The 17,363-nt window shown below is 38.3% G+C and overlaps 1 protein-coding gene across 2 annotated transcripts; it reads right to left on the minus strand.

The window, feature by feature from the left end:
- Nucleotides 1-3,625: 3,625 nt before the first annotated feature.
- Nucleotides 3,626-15,975, minus strand: SMNDC1 (survival motor neuron domain containing 1). Of its 2 annotated transcripts, none has more exons than XM_021699702.2 (6): nucleotides 15,758-15,975; nucleotides 14,410-14,529; nucleotides 9,207-9,349; nucleotides 8,008-8,169; nucleotides 5,393-5,546; nucleotides 3,626-4,910 (listed from the first exon to the last, which is right to left on the minus strand). In XM_021699702.2, exons 2-6 carry the CDS (start codon nucleotides 14,527-14,529, stop codon nucleotides 4,773-4,775), a joined length of 717 nt encoding a protein of 238 aa, XP_021555377.1. In that variant the 5' UTR covers nucleotides 15,758-15,975; the 3' UTR covers nucleotides 3,626-4,772. The 2 variants fall into 2 exon arrangements, with proteins under 2 accessions (XP_021555377.1, XP_044772535.1); XM_044916600.1 differs by lacking the exon at nucleotides 15,758-15,975 and adding an exon at nucleotides 11,540-11,727 and having other exon boundaries at nucleotides 14,410-14,443.
- Nucleotides 15,976-17,363: the final 1,388 nt, after the last annotated feature.

Below are 17,363 nucleotides of genomic sequence, written 5' to 3' on the forward strand. Positions count from 1 at the left end.
TTAGCTGTGATCTTAAGAAAGTAACCGGGAAAACAAATTACAGTTTTAATAATTTCAGTAACTTAAATCTGTACTGGTTTCATAAAAGTGAATTGGTGAAGTGCCTGGTGTAGTAAGTAAAATGTCCGTTTTTATTTCCTGGGAACTGAAAGATGACGCTCTCCAAAATTTGGTATTTTTAGCTAGTCCAGCTGTCAACTACCACAAACCCAATAGTATTCTCAGATCTGCTTTACCCCACTCAAGGCCACAAAAGAACCACCTTTATATATACTTAAGCTGAAAGGCAAAAAAGGCAATCAAAGAACCTCACAGAACTCTTAACACCTTCATCTTAAATTTTACTTTCTGTTGGCTGGGCCAAGACAAATTCTCAGAATGCCAATATTAGTCTCTGCCCATTTTAAGGTATTTAAAAACATATCTATACATAAAAAATCATAGTATAAGGGGATTCAATTACTTGTATTGTTTGTTTAAGCTATGGTATTACCTGTTCTATTGCCTGCTATGTTCTTCCTCTCCACTGTAGTAAAAATTCAGTTTAACTTGCAGCTCTAAAACCATAGATATAAAGAATGTTTACATTTACTGTTGAACAGGTAAATTACCATTTATACTAACCGGTTGCTTCATAGTATAATACAAATAATACAATTCAGCAGATTTTTTTTTTTTAAAGATTTTATTTATTTATTTATTGGAGAGCGAGCGAGAGAGAAACAGCATGAGAGAGGAGAGGGTCAGAGGGAGAGGCAGGCTCCCCGCTGAGCTGGGAGCCCGATGTGGGACTCGATCCCATGACCCTGGGATCATGACCTGAGCCGAAGGCAGTTGCTTAACCAACTGAGCCACCCAGGCGCCCCAGCAGATACTTACTGAACTCTAAAGATTTTAACAAATATAAAACCTTACTGGTTTTAAGATTTTTTTTTTCTTCTTTCATCTTTCAGTCAATGTCCAAGTTGAGGCAAAAAGTCAAATCAAAACTCCAAAAATATTTTTTGGCTAAATTTGCACAAGTGACATTTTTCACCTTTTATAATTACAACTACAGACACAATTTATAAAACTATGATTTTCATTTGTTACCAGATGGTTTTCTCTTGCTATTTTTTTCTTAACATTTGAGAGAGAACGAGCACATGCACGGGAGTGGGGGGAAGAGGGGAGGGGCAGAAGGAAAGGGAAAGAGAATCTCAAGCAGACTCGAGCTGAGTGTGGAGCCCCACACAAGGCTCCATCTCACCACCCTGAGATCATGACCTGAGCCACAATCAAGAGTCGAACGCTTAACCCACTGAGCCATCCAGGCGCCTCTTCCCTTGTTATTTTAAAGGCAGATATACTCAGCATTAAAACTGCATTGTAATGGAAAACACCCACATACACATATACTGTGACCAAGCATATTAAAATAATGAGTTATGACAGATGCATTTCATTTTGGTCTGATGCTTAATCTTAATAATTGGGCTAAGGAAATTGCCCATTAGTAATTTTTCCTTCATTTCAAAAATCAAAGTGTTTTTTTTGTTTTGTTTTTTTAAAGATTTTTTATTTATTTGAGAGAGAATGAGAGACAGAAAGCACGAGAGGGAAGAGGGTCAGAGGGAGAAGCAGACCCCCTGCTGAGCAGGGAGCCCGATGTGGGACTCGATTCCGGGACTCCAGGATCATGACCTGAGCCGAAGGCAGTCGCTTAACCAACTGAGCCACCCAGGAGCCCCAAAGTGTTTTTACATTTAATGTAAAACATGGTTCTAGGCCAGGGATGCACATCAGAATCACCTGTGGTGTTTGTCAAAAACAGACATACTTTGGCCTAAATAGGTCTGGAATAGGACCCAGATCCAGAAATCCCGCTTTTAATTTTAAGCAAGCATTAGGGTAACTTTATTATAATCTGTACTCCCTTCCCATCAGAGACGTGCCCTAAAATATTCTAATATAAAAATTTTAACTTCTACTGGCATGTACTTAATATATAACTTTGGTAATTTGACAGCAGTTCAGTAATACATTTATAATTAGAGGCTTCAAATTATAAGCAATGGGCATTGTTAACGTGAATTGTCATTGATAAGGTTAGGGAAAAAAGATAGTCACCATTACCACTTGCCACAGTAAATAGCAAACACTTCTACAGTGTTTACCATGTCAGGTACTGTAAGCAATTTACACATATTAACTCACTCATCCTTACAACCTAACGAAACTGGTATTTTCATTCTACAGCTCAGAAAGCTAAGACAAGTTACACACACAGGTAAAAATGAGGGGCCAGGATTCTAAAGCAGTCTGGCTCCTGAGTCCTCGGCTCTTCCAGTATGGCCTTTCTACATGTTAATTAAAAAAGCATTTATTGTCTGTGATACTAAAATGTAATTATTTGGGGGGTATCAGGACTGTTCTTCCCTTGAAATGATCAGTAACAAAGTCAAATGTCAAATTTTGAGAAGATCCATGCAACCACAGCTACCTGGGGGCTGTACATGACTCACATCATGAACTCATTCTGAGTTTCAGGGCTTCAAGACTCCCTTCTTGACGGGGAAACTACATTAAATTTTATAACAGTGTTATATATATAACAAAGTCATATTTGGTTTTAGAGTATTGAACTTAGCCACCTTCACTTGTAAAATATCACTGGTTATCATGCTTCTCATGAAAGCATCACACTAGGAGATAGGTGCTCCATCCCCCCGGGGGATCCTTTTAGTTTAGTCCAGACATATGATCATTATCTTGACACTAGGACTTTTCAAAGCGCCACATCTAGGTCTTTTGACACAGGGACTCCTGATCTCATATTTTTTAATGTTTTATATAGTATGGTCACCTTTATTCCTTTTCTCTCTCCTGCAAAGCCCCTCCAGTAAAATTAATGTGCAGAAAGGAAGCCCTTGGGTCAAAGGAGATACAAGTTTCAACATTAAGAGTCTTGCCTATACAAGTAACAGCTAAATTACTACTCCAACAAACATACCAAGGTAATCTCACCAAAACCCATTCTGTGTGGTCACACCATTGTACCAAATTTCTTTCCAAGTGCTTTTGAATTTAAAGGGTTCCCTTGCAACCCTTCAAAGATACCATTATTAATTCTTAACAGATTTATTATACTGGTAACAAGAACAGTATATTTTTTAGGAGTTCTTCAGGCTAAGTAGTCCTATTCTGCTGTAATTTGTGCCTCGTATTTAAAAAAGACTTCACCTTTCATTCTGTCCTACATGTTCTACCCTGTGGCCATAAATTATAGGAAGGAAAACTGATCCTCCTGGGTTGGGAGAGAGGTGAAGGGGCAAGATAAAGAATTCTAGTTCTCGTCACTGTCCTAATATTTAAGTCATTAAAATTTTTATTTTCTCCTTTTACCAAAAATGTACAAACACCTCTATACACAGCACAAGCCCTTAAGATAAAAATAGTTTGTCCTTTAGGATCCAATTTCTTATGTCTAATGGAAGAAGTACATAAGAATTTATTGAAACCTTTATCACATACTCAATATTCTCTTCTGTGGAAATGATGAATGCAAGCAAGAAGACTGAAGCTTAATCACTCTATCAGTGCTGCCAGCTAGGACTTCACCACCCTTCTGGTAACACACCCTGGAGATTTTAAAAACACTTTATTTAATAAAAGTTAAACATACAAAAACTGAAATTAACACATACCCTAAAAATCACCATCTTCCATTAATAGAAAGACACTTTACTATGCATATATTTGGCTTAAACTCAACTCAGGATAACTGTGATGTTCACTTATACCAACAAATGCTGACAACTTGATCTAGTTAACAAAAATTACAAACTCAGCTACATGAACATAATATACAGGGAAATTATGGTCAGATTAATGCACAAGAAATACAATAAATTTTTAATGATGAAACATTCAGTACTCTTGTTCATTAATTTAGCCTTGGGGATTTTTTTGTTTTACAAAAATAGTATCTACACTGTATACAGGGCTATACATCAGCTTTTTGTTTTCTTATATAAACATTACACATCCAAAAATGGTACCACTACCATAAGGGAAAAATCAACACAGGAAAAGAGCAAATGTTAAAAAAAAAAAAAAGAAAAAACAAAAAAAAAAAAAAAAACCCTTAAAAAAGGAAGCTGGTCCTAAACATGGTTCTTATACACAATTAAAAATGAAAAAATTTTAAGAGCTGGATCAATTTTAGAGATAGCCTAAAAGGCTTAAGAAACAAATTATTGAAGGAAAACCCTCAAAACAAAGTTTGTCATTTTACATTAATCAAATTAACCTATTTTTAGGCTTAATTAGCAACAGCTATGGGTTTAAGTTGGAAAAAAAAAAAAAAAAGATCTCTTTAGCAGGTTGGTATTTTGCCTTGATGTTCCAGTGAATTGCTACAATATGTGGCAAGTTCAAAGCATCTGAAAATTCCAAGTTAGGACTTTACAAAAAGTACACACCATCCATTAAGTAAGGGCCTGATATCAGGAAGATCAACAATTCATCTAGTGCTGTATTTATGCAGCATCTATCTAGAAAAGTTGCTTTATTCAACAAACTTTGAGGAAATCTGTGGTAGTAGTAACAAAAAGTTAAATGAATAGCAGTTATCAAATGCAATTTCTTCAAGTTTCATTCTATTGAAGTCAAACAAGGACGACAATGGTATCCTCCTTACTCATCTAACAAATAATTTACCTTTAGAAAAATATAAGGATAAAAAGGTAAATGTAAAGCCCTGCAGAGATGAAATCCAACAGTTTTTCTGATTATTGAGGCATCAAATGCCTGACATTGTATTTAGAGGTATCTTGATACTGTGTCATAGGTTTATCAGCAATTCCACAAGTTCCTACTCCAACTTTTCCGGTTACACTCTCAGGTGAAGCAAAAATACTCCTTTTTACCTAGTGGAAATGAAAGAGAAACCATTCTGATTAGTTTTATGGGGAAAACATTTCCAAAATACACGTAAGTACAGTACACATCAAGGGAACTGGAGCTCTCTTTTAAATAAAATCTACCAGTGGATGCCCAGCATATAAAACATGTTAACAAAGCAGGTAGGGTTCATCACACTCCAAGTGGTATGTAAGGTACCAAATGGTTTTTCAAATTTTAGTTTACAGAAGGGTAAACAATCTATATTTTTTGTAATTTATGATATAAACTCTCTCATTCATAGTGCTTCTATTGCAGAGAGACAGTGGCTAATGGAGATATTTTACAATAAGCCAAACGGAAGATTAAAGAGGATTCTGAATTCAAGATCCAGTTATGTATTTTTTTAAACCTATGTACCTATGTACCTCCCTTTTGCATTTTAAGGTTATTTTAATGACAATTACACTTTTCAAATTTACGAAGTACAATGAAAGGATTTACTAACCTGGCCTTTTTTGTTTTTAGAATAGGCTCTGTTGTTGAACTGTTGCCATTTAACCTTCTGGTCCTCTCTTTCCTGCTCAAGTTCTTTTATTCTCTGGGCTTTTTTCAAAGCTTTCTTCTTTTTATATTCACGCTGTTGGGCAATCATTTCTTTTCTGTGTGGATAGAACAGCTAAATGTCAACTCTTAAGATTTAATAGATGATTTCCTTAGAGATATTTAGCAGTACAAAAAAAACAAAAAAACCCCAAAAATATCTGTAATAAACTTACACATTACATGAATAGAAGCACTAACACCAACAATGCCAATCACCCAGTACTAAGAAATGTTATTTGAAATACACAGCATCCCTGGAAGCTTTCAAACCATATCTGTAATCTGTTACCTATTCAAATCAAATACATTTTTTTTAAGATTTTATTTTACAGAGAGCAAGCGAGTGTGTGCAAGTGGAGGGGGGGAGCAGAGGGAGAAGCAAACTCTGTGCTAAGTGCACAGAGTCTGACGTGGGGCTTGATCCCAGGACCCTAAGATCATGACCTGAGCCGAAATCAAGACTCAGTTGCTCAACTGAGCCACCCAGGCACTCCTCAAATCAAGTATTTAAACTATGACTTTTTGATGTTTACATTGCTTTTGCCAGGTGCATTTTAGAAATGAGTTTTAACATTAATAGCTATCTAAACCTTTCATCCATTTTTTTTTTTTTAAAGATTTTATTTATTTGAGACAGAGAGAATGAGAGACAGCATGAGAGGGAGGAAGGTCAGAGGGAGAAGCAGACTCCCTGTCGAGCAGGGAGCCCGATGCGGGACTCGATCCTGGGACTCCAGGATCATGACCTGAGCCGAAGGCAGTCGCTTAACCAACTGAGCCACCCAGGCGCCCCCCTTTATCCATTTCTAAACGGACAGTTAGCAAGGTTAATGTGCTGCATTTAGAAAAGAGATGCAATGCAGATAAAACTATTTCACCTAGACAGGAAGAGCACAGCAGCATACAAGGAGATCACAGCTTAAAATTCTTAAAAACAAAAGTTGGAGTCTTTCAAAAAACACTCCTCTATATAGGATCAGAGCCTAAAGCTTTCTCAATAATTTCTGCTCAGTTAACATACTGACTTTCTCACCAAAAGGATGAAGAAAGAGGTCTTTAAAAAAGAGGCAATACGATCTAGATGCCTCTGTATCATATAATCACCACTATGAAGCTAAGTGTAGCTTTTTTACACTGATGTCAAAGACTAAAAAAAAAAAGAGATGTTACATTGTTCTACAATCTGATTTTCTCATTGGGATACTCAGGTGATGTAATTTTTCCAAATTCAAATATATTTATGTAGCAACTTAAGTTTTAAAAACTCGTGACAAATCCGAAAAAGAGAAAATTGTGGCAAATATGTGTAAGTTAAACCAAAATATTGTTAATTCTACCTCTTAAATACCATTCAAACCATACACTTCTCCTACCGCTGCTCCCTGGGTTCAGGCCACATTATCTCACACCTGGATCACATCAGTAGCTGCCTTCCCTCTGCTGTTAGTGATTATTTGGAAGTTCAACTGTGATCACATATCTCCTCTATTTGAAATCCACCAGTGGCGGTCAAGCTCTGTGATCTGGCCTTGACCTCTCTAACCTCCTCTCTTATCAAACCACCCACCTTTAAAAGTCCCAAATTTTTACCACAGGAATTTGTTTCTGTTACCTCTATGTTCCAACCTTGTTTTTTTAGAAGTTTTTAAAAAGTTTTTAAAAACATTTACTGAACTCTTACTACATGTCAAGAACTGTGCTACACGCTTATAAATGCTAACATTTAATCCTTACAACCCTACAATGTAGATACGATCAACCGTGTTTTACAAATAAGGAAAGAAGTTAAGCAGTTTGCCCAAGGTCATACCTTCAAGTTCATTCATTACCTGGCTAACTCCTTTTCAAATCTCAGTTTAAAAAAATTTTTTTAAAAGATTTGTTTATTTGAGAGAGAGAGAGAGAGTCCACGCACACACAAGCAGGGGAAACAGCAGAGGGAGAAGGAGAAGCAGGCTTCCCACTGAGCAGGGAGCCCAATTCGGGGCTCGATCCCAGGACCCTGAGGATCATGACCTGAGCGGAAGGCAGTCGCTTAACTGACTGAGCCACCCAGGCGCCCCCACATCTCAGTTCAGATGTCATTTTCTCAAAGACATTTGCCCTGATGACTAAAGTGCAGTTTAGGTATCTTTTCTTTGTTCCTTAAAGTAGCCATTATGATCCCTTCAAAATTTCTATCTTAACTATTAAAGTTCTCCTTTAATTTTGTGTTTTGTTCTCTAGACTATAAACTCAATCAGGACAAGGCCCAAGCTGGTTGTCTTCACTGTGGTGGAAACCCAACACCTGGCTTAGTGAGAGGTACATAGTATCCTCATAAATATACTCAATACCTAAGTGGGCCTAGGCATACACATACAGACAAGGTTGACCCCATACTGCTAATCTTCAAAATAATGGTAGAGAGTATTATAACCTTTTTACCTTAATCTAGCCTGCATGGATTCTGTGGACTACCTCAACTACCGAAATGGGGAAAATTACACTTAAACTACTAAAGTCAAAATCACTTACTTTGACATGGGTTTGTTGCCACTGTCCTCCTTTGCCTTCCTTCCTTCTTCTACAGGCTTGAGGTTCAACAGTGGGGTCACTTCAGCATTGCCGTAGCCAGCAAAGGTAATTGCAGCAGTGCCATTTTCTTCATCTATCTCCTCGATCTCCGCTTCATAACACCTGTAAAGATATCATGACTGTAAGCAGGTGAGTAAAGGTTTAGTACTCCGCCTATAAGACTTACACTGCAGTGCTTCAACTATTACATGTGTCTCAAATGGAACTTCTGTCATCAGTTGGCTCTTTAGTAAAGGTAATACAAAAGAGTGGTTGGAGTTAGCCATCTACTATCAAAAAAGGGGTCCTAATCAAAATATTGTCAGGAAAGTCTCTTATATGTCTATTACATGTGCTTTAGTCAGTATCTTTGAGAAAAGGTTTTTTTGGTTTTTTTTAAATATTTTATTTATTTGACAGAGACACACACAGCGAGAGAGGGAACACAAGCAGGGAGAGTGGGAGAGGGAGAAGCAGGCTTCCCGTGGATCAGGGAGCCCGATGCGGGGCTCAATCCCAGGATCCTGGGATCATGACCTGAGGCGAAGGCAGACGCTTAACAACTGAGCCACCCAGGTGCCCCAAAAAGGTATTTTTTATAGGAATAATTTCAGTGTATGTGTTTTACCCAAGTCTAAAATAGCCAACCAATTCACTCAATTTTCAATTTGAGGAAAAAATGTAAGATTATTTAAGCTATCCATTCATTTTCCTCAGCTTTGATTTTTCTCTCTTCTAGGATCCAAGCCCTTCAACTGCCCCAAAATGTAATCTAAAGCTAAAAACTGGGCTACCTGGGTGGCTCAGTCGGTTAAGCATCTGCCTTCGGCTCAGGTCATGATCCCAGGGTCCTGGGATCGAGCCCCACATCGGGCTCCCTGCTCGGCAGGAAGCCTGCTTCTCCCTCTCCCACTCCCCCTGCTTGTGTTCCCTCTCTCACTGTGTCTCTCTCTGTCAAATAAATAAATAAAATCAAAAAAAAAAAAAAAAAGCTAAAAACCGAACTGCATTAGTGGTAACCTCCCAATAATCAAATTGGCTCTACAAATCATATTGGCTACATAGAAAGATTAAAATAGGGTAGTTCAAACTGAATAAAAACTTCTTACCATTGTATTTTATTATTTCATGTTATAGTTAGAGTTTTTTTCTACACTTACTGTCCATCTTCACTCCAGATTGCCATACACTTGTCTCCTACTTTCCATGAATGAGTGGGCTGAGTAGAAGCAAAACTGTCTGAACTTGCAAGAGTTTCTGAAGGCTGAGTTGACAGAAGGTCTTTGGTTAGTTCTATAACTTCCTAAAAAGAAAAAACAAAAACCATAACATTACTTTTATAATTCGCTTATCACCTACTTTCAACAGGTTTTCAGGTTTTGATGATGATAGCTCTCACACCATATACCATTTATTAAGTACACTACACATACTTATTTGTAGTTCATAACAATACTATGATGTAGGTACTATGATTATCCTCACAAAGAAACTAAGATACAGTATTTTATACAGTGGTGGAACTGGGATTTAAACCCAGACAGTTGCCTTTCAATTTATTAACCTCAAATACTAACAAAAAAGGGTAGACTTGAGCTTATACCATGCATGATTTCTTTTTTCAACTAAGCTCTACACCCAATGTGGGGCCTGAACTCCCAGCTCTGAAATCAGGAGTCACCTGCTCTACTGACTGAGCCAGCAAGGTGCCCTTACCATGCATTATTCCTAAGTGCCTATTTTAGCTACATAGATCTAATATGAGAAATAGTCAATTATGAAGGACTAAACTAGGTTCAAGATCACTTTTATCTCACATCTTGTTACATATATTTCATGCACCTGGACTGTTTTACAGGGCATTACTTGGCGGAAGTATGAACTCTCTAGCCAACATGTTCTTCTCCACCCCTGTCAAAAAAAAAACAAACCAAAACAAAACCCAAACCTCTTGAAGCAGCCTTATTAGTAATAAAAATGTTCCTGTTCATACATACTTCTACTAAAATACTATAGGCCCATATAAAAAGCCAGTAGTCTTCCTATTCATTTATTATAAAACTTAGCCCATCCAGGTAAGCAAATTACCGAGTTAGATTTAAAATATTCTAAAAAGCAGGGACGCCTGGGTGGCTCAGTAGGTTAAGCATCTGCCTTCGGCTCGGGTCATGATTCCAGGGTTCTGGGATTGAGTCCCACATCGGGCTCCCTGCTCGGCGGGGAGCCTGCTTCTCCCTCTCCCTCTGCCTGCCGCTCCCCACTGCTTGTGTTCTCTATCTCCTTGTGTGACAAATAAATAAAATCTTAAAAAATAATAATAATAAAATATTCTAAAAAGCACATTAGCACAGCTTCATTTAAAAGGAAAAAATAAAATAAATGTAACACACAGGCAGGCAATACCTTCCTGTGTGGCAAGTATTTTTTCTCTATCATGTTGATACTTACTGGCTTCATTCAAGGGTATTTGGTAGGGATGGTTAAAAAACTTAATAGTACGAACGAACTGATAGATTGTGCTACCGATCTGCTATATTTTTACTCTGATGAAGACCTATGTAATGCATCACCTTATCTGATTTATTTTAAAAACTTGCATACCTGCCCCCACAGTTGCATATAAAATACCTTAAAATACCACACTGTGTTTTGGGAGAAAACTTAGCAAAGTTAAACTTTATACTGAGTTTCTTATGGCTCCTGTTGAAGTTTTATAATAGTTTTGGTTCAGTAGCCAAGAAATTATATATTACCTTTCCCCTAAAGATTCTAGATCTTCATGGCTATTTCTGAAAAACTAATATTTGAGCCTTCAAAGAAAAAAAAAAAAAGAAATATTAAGCCATTGGGAGAAAGGCCAGTTTTGTGAATTAAAAAACTAGACTAACTCAGATTTGAGTTAAAAATTCAGTAGAGTAGTATCTTTAATGAGATTTTATTAGGTGCCAAAGAGCCATTTAAATACCTTTTAATTAGACAATCCTTTGCAAATAAAGCAAAGAACTTCCACATAAATAGATCATGTACTATTACAAAGAAGGAGAGAATTATCCAGTCTTGTTTTTAATCAACCACTATTAGGGCCAAGAATATAATCCAGTAAGCCTGACTCAAGAGCCAATATAATCCCTATCATTAAATAATTTCATTTAACTAAAGCACAAACATGATTTCTATATTTGTAGGTCTCAGATTTAGAACTCTACCTCTTGGCATAGAGCATCTTACCATTTTATTTTCATAAAAAAATACATTTTTAACAAAGGGTCCTGAAAAGCTGTGCATGTTACAATTTTCAGAGCCCAGCACTGAAGTGACACTTTAAAAAAAATCAAAAGCATTTATCCCTAGTTGTCCGTTCATTTTGCCATGTTTCACATACCCCTCCCAACAAACTATGAAGACCCTTCTCAATGTTTTCTTTACATGTGCATACGGACCAAAGTATTAGAGAAACTATTTTATGTATGAGGGGGTTCTTAAAGGTACATACCATTAATTACTTTTCCTCCCCCAAGTCTGAGTTCTGAAACTGCTCCTTCATCGACAGATGGGCAGCAGTTACAGTAATCGGCAATTCCAGGAAGCATCAGATGTTGTGATCTACATATCAGCAGGTCAAAGGGTGCACTCAAGCACTCTGCTTACTGAAGGAAGGCGTTTCGGGGATGCAGAGAGCCACTGTAATATATGAGACAAGTGACTTGACCCCTGCCTCCTTTAGAACCAGTTTATTCAGCAAAACAGCCTAATAAATTGACTATTTTTGTGATTATCACAGACTGCCTGGGGAGCTAGTTGGGTAGCTAGCCTAGATCTTACTATACCCACTTTTTTAAGTGAAAAGAGGCAATTAGGACTTCAGTAGATTAATATGCTGCCTGTTGAGTAACTTTATGTGAAAGACAGTACATAAAAAAGATAAACATGGAAGCCTTACTGGCAAAATGAAGTCACTGAAAAAAAATGCAGAAAAGCATTTTGTCATAAATGAAAGGGCAAACAAATTCATAACCAGGGTAAATACATTCCACTAAAGGAACACAAAACAAAGGAGACCACAAACTCAGTCATTAGTCTGAACAAATTTTCAGCAAATATAAAAGGCATGAGGTATATATCCCAGAAACAGAGAAGAGATAAAAAGGAAAAATATTTTTTAAAAATCCATGATAAAACAAGATATAACTGTAATCAATGGAGACAACAATTACTAGGTGGAAGCAGACACCCAAACACTTTTCAAAACTTTATCTAATCTTCAATGATGTCTTCTATCTTTGAGTAATTTTCAGTTCAAAATAGACCTGTATCTAGCAAACCGAAATGAAAAATTTGTTTTCATGACAAAGAGGAAAAGAAACCGTGATCAAGATTGGTCAGGAAAAACATTCTGCATTACTACTATCTGAAGTTTTAGAACTTAAGCTTCTAAATCTGTGCTATCCAATATAGTAGTCACAAGTGGCTACTTACAAAAAATTAAAAATTCAGTTCTTCAGCTACCCTAGCCATATTTCAAATATTCAGTAGTCCCTAGTAGCTACAGTACGACACAGTAAATATAAAACACTTTCATCATGACACAAAGTTCTACTGGACAATGCTGTTCTAAATGGTTATAGAAAAGAGGATACTTACAGATAAATGACCCCCAGGTCATTATTAACTGAACACTAAGTAAGCCATTTATGTGCTTATTACAATACTTACCACAACAGTCTCTCTCCCTACAATAGTTCCACTATAGATCATGTCATACATAGTAAGGCATTTCTGCCTAGACTCTTGACAGTTTATTCTAGAAATATTAAAAAAAAAAAAACCTCACAATAATGTTGAGTTTCAACCTTCACTCCCAACTTCCCCTCTATCAGTTCCACACATAAGCTTCTTCCAACTGCCCAGGAAGCAATATACATAATACCAACAATGTTTTATTTTCTTCAAAGAAAAAAAAGGACCGCTTTTAAGCTGGTAAAAAAAGATGCATGCCAGAATCTCTCTTTGAGGTAAACAGAAAGTTGGCCTGGGGGTGGGAGAAATTGCTCCCCTAACAAATTTTTAGTATTGACTAGCACTCTCAAATTCACTGGCCTGACTTTTACATACTGAAGAGGGGTCCCATATTCTGTGTTTTTAAAAATTACATACTATTGCAACTTCAGGCAAGTTTATCCTAATTCCACAATTTGAACCTGAAAATATTCAACTAATTTTAATTATGCCCAGATAAACTCTTTCAAAGTCCTTGTATCTGGACCCCATTTCAAGTAAGTTTCATTTATTTACAGTTCTAATATCCCTAAAATATTAATTTTAATGGGCAAGAGGATGATAAAGGGAGGAAAAGGATTTAGACAGGATAAAGATGATTCTAGTTTTATACTAAATCAGTAAAGAAAGACCATCAAATCAAAACACCTTTTAAAACTTTCAAAAAAATCAGGCTCAAAATTTTAAGCTCTCAAATTTATTAAAATGAAGTGATATATATGTATATATATACAGTATTTTTATTAATCAACCTCATGTTCTGAAAAACAACAGATATTTACTATAATGGTTTTATGCTTGTCTTGAAACCCCAGTGCAGGTTTTAAAAAGGCAAGTTTCATACCTACTGAACTTTCCCATGACAAAACAAATTAAGATCTCCTTTCCACATCCATTCAATTTAACTTCAACAAGTGTCAAGAACTACAATGTAAAATCTAGCCTTAAATTCAAACATTATGTAACACTTATGCAAAAAACAAGTATCCCTTTATATATCTTTATAATGTGTTTTTCAATACAAGGTGTTTACCTGCTAGCTTTGAAACACACACACACACACTCATTTTCAAAGAATCTTGTGACATTAAAAAGAATCTTAATCAGGTTGTATTTTTCTCATTGTTTTCATCACTTATAAAATGCTTCCACATTTGTTTTTTTTAAATACCAGCATAGTTAACTTTTTAAATTCCATGTATTTTTCTCCTTTTGGTTACCTCTCAAACTAAATTTCCTTTGCCAGATCTTTAAAAATAAAGGCACTTTGCACTGTAAAGTTGTATGTACCTATTCTCTAGAAGGTTTGACAGAGACTTCTAAATTCAACTCTTATTTTTAAAAATTATATGGAGACAAGATTTACATAAGAACAATGCTTTACTCATTTTGATGCATACAACTGAGGAAGCAACCCTATCTCTGTGAGCCATGTACATGTGCATATACACATGTACACACAAGAGAGGATAGTGGAAGAAACACTCCCCTCCAAATGGTGCTTTGGATCCTAAGCAATAAATCATTTGAAAACCAAAGAAATACTTTTTCTAAGCAATGTAACTATTAGTGTCCTCTTATACTTACTTGTAAATCTTTCTTTAATTTTAGCAAATCTTCATTTTCTCCATTTCCAGACAATGCAGCTTCAACTTGCTGGAGTTGAGCTTTGTAGCTTGCCAGCTGCTTTGCTAGATCCTCTGACATCTGGGGAAAATAAAAAAGGTAAGACCATGAAAACTGAACCCAAAACACCATAAAAAATAATTTCCCTGTCTGCCTGACTTAATCCTTACCAGTTTTGCTCCCAACTCCTTAATATAATTCATTGCTGCAGCTTAATTTAATACCATTACCTTTACTCTTAGTTCTGAGAAAAGCTGTGCGTCAAATACAAGCTTCAAGGGAATGGATTCCGCAGATTATAAACTTGTTTTGTTTCTGTGTGGAATTTATCGGACAAGAGCTAAGACAAAAGGAAAAAGGATAATTTCTAATTTTCTTTAAACTCCTGTAACAGGGAAGAGACTGTATTTGGCTCAATTAACAGGGTTGTTACATCTTCGCCAGCCGGGGGGGGGGGCACTAATCTGTTGGAAGAGTCGAGAATTAAGAAAAAAACTACTTTTAAGCACTAAAGAATACTTCCAAAACAAAATATAAATGGCTTTTGGATTAACTACATAAATAATACTCTCTACGTGAGCTATTAATCAGTAAGCGTGTTCAGAACCTCTTCTCCAGAGCAAAAATGTTTCACCCGGCCACTTAAATATTGCCGATGCAGCGTCTTCATTAAAGAAAACGGCACAAACCCCATCCCATTTAGGCATTGTAAGGAGCGTGCCTTTCACCCAATCTGGCTCATTCTCCTCCGGAAAATAAGATACAAGAATCCTTTCTCGATTTATAAAGCAAACACGCGGGGTTTCCGAGGACCCTTCTCTGTCTTACAATTCCCGTCCAACCACAGCCTGGAATTTGAAAGGGCTCCAAAGCTAGAGCAAGCCAGGCACCCAACACCTCAAAGCCCGCCACAACTGGTCGATTATTTCAGACCTCGAAATTCAAACACAAGCTCCAGGGAAACGGAAAACACAAACGGAGAGGACCCCAGCAGTGCCGGAGCCTCACACCCCCAAACGCGCTCCGCAGGGGACTGCTGAGGGCTTCCTCAAGAGGCCTCGCCATCCCTACCCCACCCGACCGGTTTCCTGGGTTAGCCCCGGTCGTCGCCACCGCACGGAGGTCCCAGCCCCGTCCGGGGCCGCTCAGGGCCCAACTCTGGGTGGCAGAGGAGGCCGGGCCCCTAAGACTCTTGCCGGCGCCCAGGCCTCTCCAACGCGGCCCGCTCCTCGGCCTCAGGCCTCCGCTTCAACCAGGGAGAGGCCGAGGCCCGGCGAGGCCCTGCTCTCTCCCTCGCCGGCTTCGTTACCTTGTGTGGGGCTGGGGGCAGGGCGGCAGGAAGGGGTCGGGGCAAATGAGCCCAGTGGTGGCGGCGGCGACAGTGGCAGCAGCAGCAGCAGCAGCAGCAGCAGAAATCTCCGCGGCAACAACAAGGCGACTCCGTCCGAAACGCGAGAACTTAGTCGGCAATGTGGGGGAGGGGAAGAAAGCCGGGCAGTGGAAGGAGGAAAAGACAGAAGCGGTTCAAGTCTCGCGAGAGATTAAAAGCCTCGCGAGACGCCGCCCTACCCACGTGATTCCCAGCTTTCTCTGGGCCGCCCAGCCTTGCGTTAGGGACGCGGAGTGGGCGGAGCTTCATAGAAAGGAAATGGCGTAGCTAGGTTGCGCCAGACGCCGGATGTAGGTTTGTCTTATCCCAGTTTCTGCTGCTAGTGCAGGGTGTTTGACTTCTTTAGGAGTGGGTGTTGTTGGACCTGTGCTGAAGTTCCCCAGGGAGTAATCGCGTGTGCCTTCTTAGACGAGCGGTGCTGGGAGGTGGGAGGAACGGAGTTTAATGCGGCGTGCATCATAGTGGTTCGTTCGCAAAATGTGGTCCACGCAACCCCTGCGTCACCATCGCCTGGTAATTTATTACGAGTGCCAAATTCTTAGCACCCACTCCAGACCTTCTGAATCCGAAACTCGAGGTGGCTCAGCAACCTGTTTTAAAGCCCTCCAGGTGATAACCAATATCGGTTCAAGTTTTAGAGCCATCGCTTTATATAATAAAAGCCTTGGTAGCAATAAAAAGCTAATTGTGGCAGAACCTGTTGAAGAGAAGGTTGATTTATTTAAAACATTTTGTTAGAATCTGCTTGGTTTTAATAAAGTAAATTATATAGGTTAATCTCGCCTGAAAGGGAACAGTCTCCAAGTTATTGTCTTGAATGATAAGCAGAGTGATGTGAATACTTGCATTTACGTTTAGAAAGAAATGTATGTTTTTAATAATATATACTGTATATATACATAAACCTATCGAGAGATTTGGAATAGAAGCCAAATGTTTTCACTGATTATATTTTTCGCTGTTTACCCTTTCTAAATTTTTTCCATACGTGTATCATTTTTTCCAGTTAAAAATATAAAATCCAGGGCGCCTGGGTGGCTCAGTCCTTAAGCGTCTGCCTTCGGCTCAGGTCATGATCCCGGGGTCCTGGAATCGAGCCCCGGATCGGGTTCCCTGCTCCGCGGGAAGCCTGCTTCGCCCTGTCCCACTCCCCCTGTTTCTGTTCCTGCTCTCGCTAAATCTCTCTGTCAAATAAATAAAATATTTTAAAAAATATATAAAATCCTGTGATACAAAGAGGCTATATAAATGCCAGGAAAGAACCTCCTCTGGGGGATTGGGGTCTGTTGCAGGACCCTTAAGGCCCTCCTCTCAGATGGGCTCTTTTGGACTGTGACAACATCTTGCTCTAGTGCCTTCTTGCTTTTTTGAAGGGGCCTTCCCTTTTCTTCTCTACATACACAGACATATCCCTCTCATTGAGTCAGATAACCTATAGAGATGGAAACTAGGTTTGTGATAATTGGGGTGGCAATTTGGAAGAACTGAAATGCAGAGGGCAGCAGTGTGTAGCTAGAATTAAGAG

The sequence above is a fragment of the Neomonachus schauinslandi genome, chromosome 6, assembly GCF_002201575.2.
Source record: "Neomonachus schauinslandi chromosome 6, ASM220157v2, whole genome shotgun sequence".
NCBI lineage: Eukaryota > Metazoa > Chordata > Mammalia > Carnivora > Phocidae > Neomonachus > Neomonachus schauinslandi.